The 15071-nt window shown below is 47.2% G+C and overlaps 1 protein-coding gene across 12 annotated transcripts in view; it reads left to right on the top strand.

Annotated features, from left to right (window-relative positions):
* Positions 1-15071, top strand: part of APBB2 (amyloid beta precursor protein binding family B member 2) — a 369643-nt gene that overhangs the window by 264223 nt on the left and 90349 nt on the right. For all 12 annotated transcript variants that reach the window (XM_032334144.1, XM_032334145.1, XM_032334149.1 and 9 more), the window contains 2 exons: positions 195-280; positions 376-436. In XM_032334144.1, coding sequence (XP_032190035.1) covers positions 195-280; positions 376-436 — 147 coding nt within the window. The remainder of the gene's footprint in view (positions 1-194; positions 281-375; positions 437-15071) is intronic.

Here is a 15071-nt window from a genome sequence, read left to right as displayed (position 1 = left end):
TTCCCTGTCTTGTAAGAACCTGGGGCTTGCACCGAGCCAGCATCCAGCAGCCCTTGCATGCCCTTTATCTGCCTAAGCTCACACCTACTCTCTGCCTCTTGCCCAGAGAACTTTTCTCCCCTTTGATATTTGATGCCCCCGTCGGGAGCCCTTCCCCCTTTTCTCCATTAACAGGGCATCTGTTTTCCCCCTAGGATTTGCACGCGGCCACAGTTAACCCGGACCCCAGTTTAAAAGAGTTTGAAGGAGCAACACTCCGCTATGCATCTTTGAAACTCAGGTAGGGCGTGCAAAGGACCCCGCCGTCGTGGCTGGCTTCATGCGGCTGGAGTTTCCGGGAGAATTCTCAGTCCGGCTTTCTGTTCTTCTTTCCAGACATGCCCCGCATGCTGAGGAGGATGATTCTTGCAGCATCAATAGCGACCCAGAAGCCAAGGTTTGTAAGAAGCGAGTTTTTAGTGGCCAGGTTATATTCTTGCGTTGAAGTAATGACTTTGGAAATGGCTCGGTTTTCATCAACTGTCAACCCAGAGCTAAGGATGAAGCAATGAATCCTCAATCTGCGCTCATTCCTAAGCTCCCCAACACCTGAAATACATCCCTAGGCCAAGTGAGGTTTGGGAGGATTTCCATGATCATCAAGACTGTGCCCGTATCACACTACGCCAGTTCTTTGCACCATGTAATAAGTCAGAATTATTGTTCAAGAGAGTGGGCTTCAGAAGCCTTACAGAGTCCTGGGAGGGGCGGTCGGTAGGTGGTTCAAGGCTCCTCAGGCCCACCTGTTCCAGAACCCTTTGTCTCCTGAACCCAGGCCTGATTTCTGATGGAAAATGTGAGTGCGCTTTTCCTTCTGGACTCCTGGCGGGGGGCCAGCAAGGCCAACACAGGCATGTGGCCACTGTCCTCGCACAGGGTCCTAGGCCCGGGCTTTCATGCGGTGTGGTCGCCATCTTGAAGTTCTAAATTCTCTCATCTTTGGACTCCTGTTTTTGTAAGTGACGTCCAATGGGGCGATGCACCAGCGACTTGGACCCTTGGTTTGGGAATAGTTCTGCCACCTTCCTACCTCCCTGAGAGGTCCTTGACTGCTTGTTCCCCTTCTTCTCAGCCCCTCAGGCCCTGCCACACAGCCTCATCGCTGCCTCCACCCAGCAATCGCTACCACCTTCCACCCCAGTAGGGGCCTCACTGGGAGCACGGGGAGAGTTGGCTCTGGGCACACATGCTCCCGTGACATCTTGAAAAGGGCAAAGTGGTGGCCTACCCAGCCCAGGCTGATAGCACAGCAATGTGTTCCCCACAGGGAGGGGGGCAGTTCAGTGAGGGTGAGGCCCTGCCCACCCCCAGTCTGTGTACGTGGTGTGTCCTGGCACAGAAGTTGGGGTATACTGGAGGGTCACCTATCTGCTGCGCCTCGGGGTAGGGGAGATGGGTCCATGGGAAAGGGGGACGCCTGACTCAGTTTCCCCATTCCTGGCCAGGGTGCAGGCGCATCGGTCCAGCAACTCGCAGCATGGGGAACCCAGAAGGTGTTGGTCTGTGGGGTGGGCACTTGTGAGAGTCTGCACTTATCCTGCAGGTGTCCCGTGCCCAAGAGAGCATGACTTTAAATACCAAGGAAAACACACCATGATGAGTGGAGAGAGAGAAAGCAGGAAAGGCAGCAATTTCGTTTCAGCCCTTTTTCTGGCATTTTCCCCCCTGCCTTTGATCAGGGGCTCTGCATTTTCGTTCTGCGTATTACATTTCCATTTGCCAATTATGTAGCCGGTCCTCGATATTTTTTTTCATTCCTAAAGCAGATCTGTGTCTGTGAATAAAACAGCCAGTAAGCTCCCTTAGTAGTAGCTCAGTGGGGAAACACTGCAGTTTCAAAACCTTGACTCCTTGGCGAGAAGCAGCCATGCTGCCATCAGGGCTGTGAGCATTCGGGCTCGCAGGGGAACTTCAGCCGCTCCTAGTCCGCTCGCTCAGCTACAGGCTCAGCACAGCTTCATACGATGAAGGTCACCCCCAAGCCAGGGGCGTTCTGAGCAGGTCCTTGGGCTGCCGCTAACATACTGGCCTTTAAAGACAAGTTTTATGGCAGGGAGCAGATGCAGTAGAATAGGAAGGCGGGCTGGGAATCATTTGGTTTGTGCCCAGGTGTTTTACAAGGGTTATCAGCAGAGGCTGGAGGCAGAGGGGAGAAGGGCTGGGGAGTGAGGGGGTCTTGACACTGACAAGTGGGCGGGGAGGGCCAGGCAGGAGGGGAGGTGGAATTGGTACCAGGAACAGGAGACCTGGTTGAAATATGACCCGAGTTGTGCGTCCTCTTTTTACCTCCCAGTGGTCCTGTTCACAGAATTCTCTTTCTGCCTCTTGCTAGTGCCCACGTGTCTGTTCCAACACTTACTATGAATTTGCTCGTGTTGGTAAGGAGGTTCCGTGTTGCCATACGTTACTGGAGCTGGACCGAGTTCTCAATAAGAAAGGACATGTATTGTATTATTTATCTTATATCCTACCCTGTTTTAGGTAAGGTCTTTGAAAACTTATAAGAACAAATGTGTTGTTTTTTTTTTTTTTTTAAAGGCACAGAAAATGTAAAGGAATGATCAGTGCATCTGTCTCTACTGGGACAACAGACAAAAGTCAGAAAAGATCAGATTAGCGGGGCGCCTGGGTGGCTCAGTGGGTTAAAGCCTCTGCCTTTGGCTCAGGTCATGATCCCAGGGTCCTGGGATGGAGCCCCACATCGGGCTCTCTGCTCAGCAGGGGGCCTGCTTCTCCCTCTCTGCCTGATAGATAAATAAAATCGTTTAAAAAAAAAAAATCCGGTGGCCCTAAACGAAGTTATTCTTTACCAATTTTGAAAAAGCGTATGAGTTTGGTACTGACTTCACTGAAGTCACTTTGGAGGAGTCCCCCCCAAGACAGACATACACTCTGTTCTTTGCCACCTGTCCCCTTCATGCCTGTTTAAGGTTACCTAGGGCACCTGAGAAGGGAGAAGTGGCAAAGACTTAGATTTTCTAGATGTTGAAGTTCTTTTGTAGAAGTTGTTATTGCTTTAGATAACCCTGCACATGCGTTCAACCAGCCAAAAACTAGAAAACGGAGTACCCCCCAAGATAAGCAGGAAGTATCCTTTCTTTAGGGAAAAAAAATAATTTCATGTGCCACGGAATTATAAATATAGTCCCTAAGGACGGATTACTTCCTAAACGTCTTTCTTCCTAAGTGAAATTTACATGCTAAAAAAAAATCAAAATCATTTTCAGGCTATCAGGATGTGCGTGTTGCAAACCCTCTCCAGCCACTGTGAGTCTGGGCACCTTGACAATCAAGTTGTTCAGTGGAACCTCTAAATAAACAATGGCAACATAAAATGACCACACATGCACACGTGCACACACACACGCACACACAAGCACCCCCCCCACCCCGTATCAAAGAGCAAAGTATTTTTAAAACTCTGGAAATGTTTTTTGAGCCCACCTAATTCTTTGTCCAGTAATTATTATTTTAGTTGATGGTAATGGATGTGCGTTTGTGTATAATTCTGAGGTGTTCATTTTTTTTTAATTTTAAAATGATTCTAGATTTACATAAGAGGCACAGAGTTCAACTTCCCAGGTACCTCCTTCACCTAGCTTTCCCTAATAACATCTTCATTATCATAGTACCATAATGAAAATTAACAAGTAACTATTGATACCATATTATTAACTATAGACCTCATTCAGTTTTTCTTTTTTTTTTTTTTCCTCTCAGTAATGCCGTTTTTTGTTTTGTTTTGTTTTGTTTTTTGGGGGGGGGGGTTGCTGGACCCAATCCAGGATACTACATGTCGTGAGTTCTTTAAAAATTATTTCAGGGGCACACCTGGCTGGCTCAGTAGGCTGAGTGTCTGACTCATGATTTCGGCTCAGGTCATGATAATCAGGGTCACGGGATCAAGCCCCCACTCCCGGACTCCACGCTTAGCGGGGTCTCTTCGTCCCTCTCCCTCTGTTCCTCCCCCCATTTATACTCGTGTGCACACTCGCTCTCTCTCTCGCTCTCTCTCTCAAATAGCTAAATAAATAAAATCTTTAAAAAACATTTCATATCTTCCTTTCTGCAGTTCTCAGATTTACTGTTCTTAACTCCGCTGATAGAATATCACATTTAATGAATAGCGCCATAACCCGTCTCGGCACACAGCCGCTGTAGGAGCAACTTCTAGTGCTACAGAGCAGAGCTACAACTTCATAAGACTAGGTGATGTTTTCCTTCAAAATTATTGCTTTGGTATAGGTCGCTGAAACAGGTACTCTCGGGTCAGAGGCTGTCAGCTTATGGCAATAAGTGCTTTACAGAAAAGATCCCACTGCGTATAATTCCCCCAGTAATGTCCTAGGATACACCTCTTTGTTCACCACCCGCTTTATTCTAGGCTTTGTCATTTTAATGTATTCAGCCTAGTTTCATGGCACCTGAGCTGTGTCCTCCTCTAAATGTCTCCTGAAATTATCAAGATGAGACGTTGCTTTATGAAACTCTGTTTCTTTTCATTCTTGGCTGTTTTCTGTGGAACAGTTTTATTCTGTAAAAGTTTTATTTGTCTTTTTTTAAAGAGTTTATTTATTTATTTATTTGACAGAGAGAAACAGAGAGAGAGGGGGAATACAAGCAGGGTGAATGGGAGAGGGAGAAGCAGGCTTCCTGCCAAGAAGGGAGCCCGATGCGGGGCTTGATCCCAGGACCCTGGGATCATGACCTGAGCCAAAGGCACATGCCTAACAACTGAGCCACCCAGGTGCCCACTCTGAAAGTTTTAGAAAAAAATTTATATTTAGGAATAATTTTAAAAATACAGAACAGTTGCAGAGGTAGTACAGAGAGTTCCCAGATCTCCCTCACCCCACGTCCCCTAGTGTCCTGTCTTACGCAACCATAGTGTATTTGTCCAAACTGAGAAGTTAATAGGAGCACAAAACAATTAACTAAACACTTCATTCTGATGTTACTAGTTTGTCTTCAAATGTCCTTTTTCTGTTCCATGTCTAGTTCAGGGTACCACATTGTTTCATTTCTGTGCGTTTTAAATTCCAAATTTTATTCATTATTGTAATCTCAAATATTTTTTCTCCAATCGTTTCTTTGTCTCTTTTGTGTTACTCTTCCATGTGAAAATGTTGGTTTTTTTTTTTAAGATTTTATTTATTTATTTGCGAGAGAGAATGAGCACAAGCAGGGGGAGGGGCAGAGGGAGAAGCAGATGAGCAGGGAGCCCCTTGTGGGACTCCATCCCGGGACTCCAGGACCATGACCTGAGCCACCCTGGCACCCTTTAAAATTTCTGTGTATATGAACGTTTGGTAGATAATTGCCCCTTGTGCTTCGTTTTTCAAGAAGGCAACCCCTTGTGCTGTTTGAGCCGTCAGGTACCTTGCATTTCTAAATTCCCATTAACTTCCTGTCTGACCTTCGCTCATCCTACCAAAATACCTTAAAATCCAAACTTAGCCCCATAAAACTGTCCTTTCCTAATGGTATGTAGCACATTGCCAACCAAACTCTTGATGATAGTGATCAAAACTAAAATGAGATGTTTTAGTTAAATTGTAGAAAACTTAATCCTTTGAAAAATGGGTGCTACTTTCTTTAGAGTTCTCTCTCATCCTTTGTGTTGCTCTGCCTGGACTTCTGTAAAGGAGGGGTGCTGCCACCTTGTGGACAATACCAAAAATTACATCTTAAAGAAATGGGCAGAGACCACCTTTCAGTCGGAATCATATTGAATTGCTTACGGCTGGAAGTGACTGGCCCTGGAGATGATCCAGAGGGCCTCCTTTATAGGCGAAAAAAAGTCGGTCTCAGAAAAGTTGAGTAAATAACTTCCCCGGGGTCACCCAATAAGCTCGTAGTAGAGATGGCACTCAAGGGGTCTCCTGGGCCTTGGATCACCCCAAATGATAACAGATCATTTCCAGGATATTTAGAACTGCCTCTAGAACCTTCTGCCCTGAAATCCAGTGTAAAGGACCTGGGTAAAAAAGACGATTTTATTCCAGGCACTTAATTCACCCCCTTTCAGCTTCCTCCTCTGGGAAATGAATGTGAGATCCTCTCAGAAGTCACTCTGGTTCAGAGAAATTTTAAAAGGAAACGAAGCAGTCCTGACCTCTGGCATCTGCAGACGGGCTAGTGCCATCTCATCGATCTTCAGAGCTGGAGAAGGCAAGAAAGCGGAACTGGCCCCTGAGTACTCTCTAGGGCTGGAGACAGGCTGCTGGGCCCCCTTCTCCAAACACACGCTCGGCCTCTGCTAGGTGCACGGGCACTCTCAGGCTGTTTCCCTGCTGTTTGTTTCCCGAGATTATAGATAAGAAACCAATGCTTCAAACAGGTCATAGAATTTATCACACACTAGTAACTGGCGGAAGGACTCAACTCAGATGCTTTTGAGCTGAAAGTCCAAGAAAATGTCAGGCCTACCCACTGTCTATTACTGGCTCCCTAAGCTATAAGGGTAACCTTGAGTCTGTCCAGGAGTTCTGGGCAGAGGGATCAGAGATGCCAGAGATGAGTTTGGGGGAGGGCACTGCAAGGTCGTAGCTTGAGGACGGACCCCCACCCCCTTTCTTTTCACCGCCCTCCAGACTCATGTGGTCCACACTTTGCACTGCTTTCCAACTTCCCTGCCCATGTTAGCAGCTTCAGATGTAGGTGTTGAGAGGCAAGGGACTGTGTTCCTGTTAGGCTCCCAGATGCTGCTGCGGCTGGCGTACCGACAGCACTTCGAGGGGTAACACTAAAAAGTTTGAAACCTGACCAAAGCATCCTTGCCACACATCCTCTGCAGGGCTGTGGCCTTGGCCTTGATGCACGGCTCTTGCCTGCTCTGTTAGGGCCCATGTGCAAGCAGTTGTCAGCTGCTGGGGGATTTTTTTTAACCAGGTGCCAGATTTTCTGTAAGCCCTGCTTGTCTGCTTACTCTTGCATTACAACCTGCCCCAAAACGGGGGAGATGGGGGGGATGGAGATGGTGTAGATCAGTCCGATCATGGGTATGGTGGAAGAGCTTTCTGAAGCGGGTGATGAATGAACGTGAAATTCCAATATTCCTCTGTGAGCTCTATTTATCTGTGCCCTCCCTTGCTTCCTAGTAGCATAGATTTTCATGAAGTAATTATATTAGCGGCTACTGACTAGATTAGCACGAATAGATAAACAGGAAGAGGTAGGGAGTATCTACCCTTTCGGATTTATTTCTGGTCTGTGTAGCAAATTCGTGATCATTACTTAGCCTTAGTGCAGGATTCTGTGTCTGTGTATAGTTCTCCTAATTGACTTTTATTCATGTGGCACAAGTTTTTCTTCCAGAAATCCTGATCTATATGAAAAGGTTGGATTGGATTTCTGCTGTCGATGCCTTCATTGCATCAAACACGTTCACTGAGAACACAAGGCTAAAGGAGCAGCTGTATGAGGCGTGATTAAGAACATCTGGGATTTTGGACCCAGACTGAGTGGCTCTAAAACTGGACTCTCTGTTGACTAGCTGGGCGAACTTGGGAACAATGCTCTACCTCTCTGTACCTCGGTTTCCTCTTCTGTAGAGTGAGGATTATACCAGTGCCCACCTTGCACAAAGTGGGGTAAACATTGGGTTGATGTAAGATATGTGTCAAGTACCTAGAACCATCCCTGGCACTTAAGAAGCATTCTTTATGCATTAGCCATTTTTTACTATTCCTACACAAAGAGGAATAGATATGTTCCCTGTTTCGAGAGGTAGACCACAAACAGGCCAATTCAATGCATTGCTCTCAGTGCTAAATCCTACCCTGGCTGACTAAGTCCTAGCCTGGGTGGCTCACGTGGTTTTCCAGAAGGAGAGGGTACTTAGGCTGACACTAAGCCTGAGGGTACTTGGGTTGCCACAGTACTGAGTGATTCTTCCCCATTCAGTAAATGTAAATGCAGAAGATTTGAAAATAATTGTATATGTCAATTTGTGTTCATTTTCAGCAAATGCTTTTAGGAACAGATCTATTTCTATGAAATTCATCATCGGGGCATGCGAGTGGCCCAGTCGGTTAAGCCGCGTCAGACTCTTGATTTGGGCTTGGGTCATGGTCTCAGGATTGTGAGATCGAGCCCCTTGTTGGGCTCTGCACCAGGAGCCTCTTAGGCTCCTCCTGGGAGCTTAAAACCACCATTTATTTTGCTCTTGCTTTTGTGGATTCTGGGCAAGGTTCAGCAGTGCAGTTCCTTTCTGATCCACATGGAGGCAGCTGGGGCTGGAGGGTCCACTCCCAAGATGGCCTCTTACTCACATGCCTGGCGGCTTGGTGCTCTCAGGTTTCTCTCTCCCTTCACCTGGCATCTCGTCTTTCAGGGCCTCTCCCCGTGGCTGGGTCTCTCACAGGCGTGGTCTCTGGTGGGCAGGTGTACTTCTCATGTGGTGTCTGGCTTCTAAGAAGCAATCAGCTAAAGCCACCAGAGGTGACAAGGCTATTCTTCAAACTGACCCCACCCTGTGCCATATTCTGTTGATCAGGGCAGTCCTGGCCCAGACCAAAGGTGGAGATGTGGATCCTGCCTCTTGAGGGAGAGCGGCAAGGTCACATTGCAAGAGTACGCGGATGGGAGGCTTTGTTGCCGCCATCTTGGCACAGACGAGCTGTGGTAAATGTCATTCCCACATTTCAGTCGTTCAACAAAAATGTCTTTAGTGAAGGGCATTATCAACACAGTTGAATCAAGAAACCAAGGCGCAGAGCCAATGATGAACATATCAAGTCTTGGCAGAATGAGATTCTTCCTCTCGTGTGTGGCTTTTAGGTTGACATTCACAAAGAGAAAATACAGACTATTTCATTCAAGCCTGACGGGGGGGCGGGAGGAGCAGAGAGAGGCAGTGGGGTCTTCCCAAGAGTGTGTGGCTCATTGGGGAAGAGCAGAGCTCAAAGCTGGTCTTCCTGACCCTCACATAGCCTGTTCTGTGGAGTAGAGCTGACACTCATTCTCGGACGTTGAGCCATTGGCCTTGGATGTTCATTTTGTCACCTAGCCCAGAGGACAGCTTTTGTGTTTCTAAAACTGTTTTCCTCCTTTAATTTGCCAACACAGCCGAACACAATGCTGTTTCTGGCAGAACCTCGGCTGCCTTTCCCTTATTAACTTCTGGTCACCATGCTTGCCCGAATGAGCAGCTGGGGAATTGGCAGCCACGGGAGCCCTCAAGTTTTGAAGGGTGCTGTGGAAATGAGATGCGTTGTATCCATCGTTGGCCACTGCGCCTCGTGGAGGCGGATGCCCGGGAAGGCTAATTAAGACCTTGGTCTCTGCGCGCTGTGCACTGGGAATTCATACCAGCCCCAGTCTTGAGGCAGTAACGCAAACATTTCTCAGTTCAGAAAATTTATAGAGACATGCTGGCTCCTCCTCCAGGACAGTCAGAATTATTCAGATGTGAGTCAGGTTAGCTGAGCCGTATGGTACCCTCACTCCCAGGACTCACCCAGGTGTGAGCCACAGAGATCAGAGTGTGAGTTCTTCCTCCACTCCTGGCCCTGCTGCTTATCAGGAAAGCTTAGAGTCAGGCTTCCTTATTTTCAGTCTCTGGAGCTGAGAGAAACAGCTCTCAACAGTTGTCTGCCGTGGGTTCATCCGTCCCTTTGTTTGGCATATATTTACTCAACAGCTGTTACGTAGCAGCTGGGATGAGGTCCATCAGACTGGGGAGGGGAGGAAAAGAAAACAACACAGCAGAGAAAATGGTGGTCACATTGAAGAACAGAAGGGAAGCTGTGGGATTTCAGTTGCTTCATGTTGAAGGCAACGTTTGAAATCAGCTGACTAAGCAATAACACACGAATAATTTTAATTGACAATGTAAGCGTCTGTCAGTAGATGAACAGATAAAGAATATGTGGTACAGATACATGTGCGTGTGTGTGTGCGTGTGTATATATATATATATATATTCAGTCATGAGAAAGAAGGAAATCCTGCCATTTTCAACAATGTGGATGGGCCTTGAGGGCATCACCTTGGTGAGATAAGTCACACAGAGAAAGATAGATACTGTATGCTTTCACTTATATGTGGAATCTAAAAAAAGCCAAGCTCGGAGAAACAGAGTGGGTTCAAGGAAGGCATTCAGGGGTGGGGGAAATGAGGAGACGTTAGTCAAAGGGTACAAACTTCCAGCTATAAGGTAGAAGTTCTGGGGAGCTGATCTACAAAATGGTGATCATAGTCAGCAATACGGTATCATAAACTTGAGAGTTGGTAAGAGAGTGGATCTTAATTGTTCACACACACACACACACACACACAAAATAGGTGACATGATCCAGGTGTTAATTAATGTTATGATAGTATTCATGTTACAATATATAAATGTATCAAGCTAACATACCGTATACCTTAAACTTACACAATGTTATATGTCAATTATATCTTTAAAAATAGTTAGTGTAAAAGATAATTTCAAATGACCTTGAGACCCTCAAACCAAAAACAACATCACTAATTCTATGCTTAGCTCTTGAACCAACCTATTCTTAACCCAGATCTCTAGTCAGATGGCACTTTAGTTCACCTCCCCTTGGCACACAGCAGCGAGGTGTCCCTTTGGATTCTGTTATGGTCTCTCATTCTCTTAGCAGATTTGCTGCTTAGAAAGGGGCAGACAGGTTCCTACCTGGGTCCCACTTTTCTACTCCAGCCACATTACAGCGGTTGGCTTAAGCAGCAGTGACCTCCATCTCTAGCAAGGCTTGGAAGTTGGCCCATGTAAATGATACATGGAACCTAGAGCCAAGAACATATGATTTCTCAAAAAGCCTTTCCCCGATAGCCATGATTTATTTTATCATATTTTATTTTAGAGCTGTGAGTTCAGATCATGTCTGTAGCAACCTAGAGCTTATTTATAGATGGGGCTCAGTTTTGTTTCTTTGAAACTGACACTGTAGACCAGCGTTACTCCATAAGTAACGTAAAATGCTTGATGAAGTTCATCTCTACTTCAGCTGTTCTCATACGTCTGCGCTATATTTTAGTTGAGATCTAGAAGCAACAGTGTGAATGGCACACAGCGTAGACTGCCATCATTTGGGGATGGTTGGGGGGCTGCACATGACTCTGATTCCGTCCGTGGGCTGAGCGCCCTACTAGGTGTGTGACTTGCCGTGGGTCATCTGATTTTCCGCACAACCCTTCCAGGAAGGCGATACCATTGCTCTGTATTACAGGTCAGGAAATCGAGATTTACAGAATCTAAGTCACTTTCCTAAAGTCACAGATATATTATGTAGACAAACTAAGACTGGAACCTTAGATAGACTGCCAGGTCCACGCTCTTTCTCATAGTCGGACAATCATGATGACCGCTGAGGTCTGTTGAGTGTTTCGTATTTGTGAGGCACAGACATACCGAGGTGGTTTGGGGCTGTACTGGGCATGCTCAGTTTTCTGTCTTTGAGCCTCCTCTAGCCCCTCCGTAAATGCCAATGACAGATACCCACATGGCGCTCCCCCGTTTCGTTCTCACACAAGCCCTGTGAGGTGTGTTCGTTTGTTTCTCCTATTTCTGGTTGAAGCCAAGGGATAGACTCTTAGAGGATCGGCCCACGGTTCCACAGCTGGTGGAGGGCAGAGCTGCGATTTGCACCCAGGTGGCCCGGCTTCCTAGCTCCAAGATTTTCATCTGCGGACTGTTGGGCCAGTCATGTCACTGGGCCTTCCCTCAGCCTCACGAGCACGTCTGGCTGGTTTCTCTGGTTTCCTGTGTGACTGTTGTGGGAATTCTCTACCACAAGCTCAGGTTTACCTGACGTTGTGCGACTCTTTCGAAGATTGGGAGGAAATACAAAATGTATTTTGTGGCGTGTGTCTTGTTTTTGGTTTCTGTGGTGGCGATCCCAGGCACTGGGAAATGACAAAAGAGGAAAATCCAGCCACGGACTCCATCCTCCCTGCGCGCCATGCTCCAGGTGGAGAGATGATCAAGCAGGAGATGACATACCTGCGTTCTAGCTCCAGTTCTGCGGGTGTTGAGCTGTGTGACTTTGAATAAGTCTCTTGACCTCTCTGGACTTGGCTTGTCTCATCGGTAGGATGGGGTGATGCTAATGCCTGTGTGGGGGACCTCACCTTTTTACTGTGAGGATCAAAGAAGCTGTTACAGAAATGACCAAAGAGATGTCCTAGAAGATGTTAGAGGAACGCCTGGATGGCTCAGTCGGTGAAGGGTCTGACTTGTGATTTCGGCTTAGGTCAGGATCTCAGGGTCATGAGATCGAGCCCTGAGTCAGGCTCTGAGCTCAGCAGGGAGTTTGCTTGAGGACTGTCTCGCTCTCCTCCTCCTCCCTCTGCCCACCACACCACCCCCATGCACACACACGTGCTCGCTCTCTCTACAATAAATCTTTAAAAAAAAAAAAAGGAAGAAGGAATGCCTTGATAACCTGCAGCTCTAGCTAAACGTGATGTCTCGTTTTGGTCTTCTAATAGTTTCTTTGCCAAATTGTGCTGTAGGGGGCTTCCCACAGCCCCATGTCAGCCGTGGTGAGTTACGGGTTTCTGCTGTGGTGTGGACGACGTCAGCTGGAGGCCAGTCCCAGGTGTGCTCCCTGGAAAGCACCTGCCCTCTCTCTCTCTCTCTCAACCCTGAGCTTGGCCATCATTGTAGCAACTGGAGCTTTACAATGTAAAGCTAGCTTACACAAGCAGCAGAAGTTTGTTTTCCAGGCCTTAGGGAAAAAAATTCAAGTGGGAAATGTCTGGGAACCCAATGGTTGTGAACAGAAACGTAGATAGTACCGGCTTCTGTATGTGAGGAGTTTCGGTCTAATTTCCAGAAAGGAGACCGTGGCAATACGTATAGAGAATTTCCTCTATGTCAGTGGGATTGTTGATTGCGTCATCTGATAGACAAAAGCCTTGAAACAATTCTCTGATGGGCTGCGTTCCATGTGTGTCTGTGTGTGCATTTTGTGAATTTTTCACTTTACATGGAACAAATCGCTCTTCCCTTTTCCTTTAGGCTAGAGTACAGTTATGGTAAGCATTCCTCAGTCCAGAATTCCTTACTGGTTCAGCCAGAATGGGAACGAAGGCTGCTGAGTCTGGCCATACAAGCCTTCCTTTCCTGGTGCCCTGGTTTAAGCCCAGACTGGGCTTAGCAACTCCAGAGCCCTGGTGAAAACATAGGAGCTTCAGCCAGAGATTTTTTTTTTTTTAAAGATTTTATTTATTTATTTGACAGACAGAGATCACAAGTAGGCAGAAAGGCAGGCGGGGGGGGGGGGGGGGGGAAGCAGGCTCCCTGCTGAGCAGAGAGCCTGATGCGGGACTCCATCCCAGAACCCTAGGATCAGGGCCTGAGCCGAAGGCAGAGGCTTTAACCCACTGAGCCACCCAGGTGCCCCTCAGCCAGAGAGATTTTATGCTAGCTTTAAAAAAAAAAAAAAAAAAAAACGAACAAACTTATTGCAGAGTTGCAGGTAAATATTAATTGGCCTCAGATTTGCCCCCCTCTTGCAGGGAACTGGAACTGTGGGTGGTTTGCTTGTTCCTTGGCCTGCTGCTCCCTGCCCCCACCCCACCTCCTCCTCCTCCCCTTTCAGGGGTCAGGGACTTACAAGCATCACCCAAGAACGAAGGACTACAGCATTACCTGGCCCGTTGCCTCGAGCAGCATTAAAGCATTCTTTCCGTCGCAGAGATAAATAATGTAGCACCTATAAAACACTTTTCCCCAAATCTTTTTTTTTTTTTTTTTTTTTAGCTTATTATAAAGTTAACACAGAGGAGGGGAATTGACACAGGAAGCTGAGAGATTTCCCAGTGGCCCCCCCGGCACCTTTGGGCCTTCCCTTAGAAGTAAAACGCCTTCCCGTTCCTCCCGGGTTCGCTGAGGATCTCTCTTGGTGAAGGACCGAGGCTGGGCTCCTCCTGCCCAGAGGAGCGTGTTGTTGTGCGGGCGCTGGGTCCCCGAACGTTAGCAGGGGTGATGACGTGCCGGTTGAAGCTAGTCTCTGTCCCACTAGAGGAAACTGTGTCGAATCAAGATAATGCAGTCTGGGCAGCCCTGGAGCATATCCCATAGCTAACACGGGAAGATATTCTGCAGACGTGAAAAGAAATATTTTGTCCTGTTACACCCAGGTATGAACTGCCTATCTCTCCTGCCAGGTGTGAAGGCTCTTCCCGAAGCATTTTTAACAGTGGTGTGGTCAGCACTCCAATGCTTGTCAGGGAAGAGTCACTCAGCATTACTGTCTTTAAAACTTTGCCCCAGAGATAAGACCCCACAGCCCTTTGGGTAGATCTTGCTATCTTTTTCTTGAGAAGCTCAGTGTTACTGCCCTCCAAATTCTCCTTGCAATCCCAGAGCGCCTACGTCTTGCTCCATACGTTGTGTGGAAAGGACAGCATTGGGTTGGCACTTCCCCCACGCTCAGATACATCAAAATACCCTTTTCATTCTTCTCTGAGAAAATTGATCTGGGCTCCCTCCACTGTTCTTTATAATTCACAGGGCTCATGTGGTCTTGATTAGTTTTGCTGATTTTTCTCTGGATACGCTGCTTTTTCTTAGAAGAAAATATTAATCAACAGATATTAAATGTCGATGATGTGCTTGGCACGGATCTAGGCATTGTAGGATAGAAAAAAAAAATACTCAGTGGTTCTCTGACCTCAAGTGGCTCTTGGGGGAACCTGCAGGGGACAGAGGAAGGGGTACTGTGTTGAGATTCAAAAGACCTTCCTCCTCCTACACACAGACACCCCCCTCATCCATATCTACCACTCACAGGCTGGGCGACCTGGGGCAAGTCACTTTCTTTTGATGGGCCTCATCGATCAAGCAGAGGACAAGAAAAGCTTTTTGAGTTCAGCCCTGACAAGGCTCAGAGGCTAATTGGGGAGCTGGAATTAATTCAAAGAATAGAGCATTACAAGACGAGCTATTGACCGTCTACCTTAGGAATTTAGGAAAAGAAGAGTTTAGGAATAAGGCTTCTCCTTGAACTTGAGCCAGCTGTCTCAGGCCCAGATCACTAGCCCCACCCCAGTTC

The sequence above is a fragment of the Mustela erminea genome, chromosome 2, assembly GCF_009829155.1.
Source record: "Mustela erminea isolate mMusErm1 chromosome 2, mMusErm1.Pri, whole genome shotgun sequence".
NCBI classification, from domain to species: Eukaryota; Metazoa; Chordata; class Mammalia; order Carnivora; family Mustelidae; genus Mustela; species Mustela erminea.
Note: the sequence above shows the minus strand (reverse complement) of the source record. Positions and strands in the feature narration are given on the sequence as shown.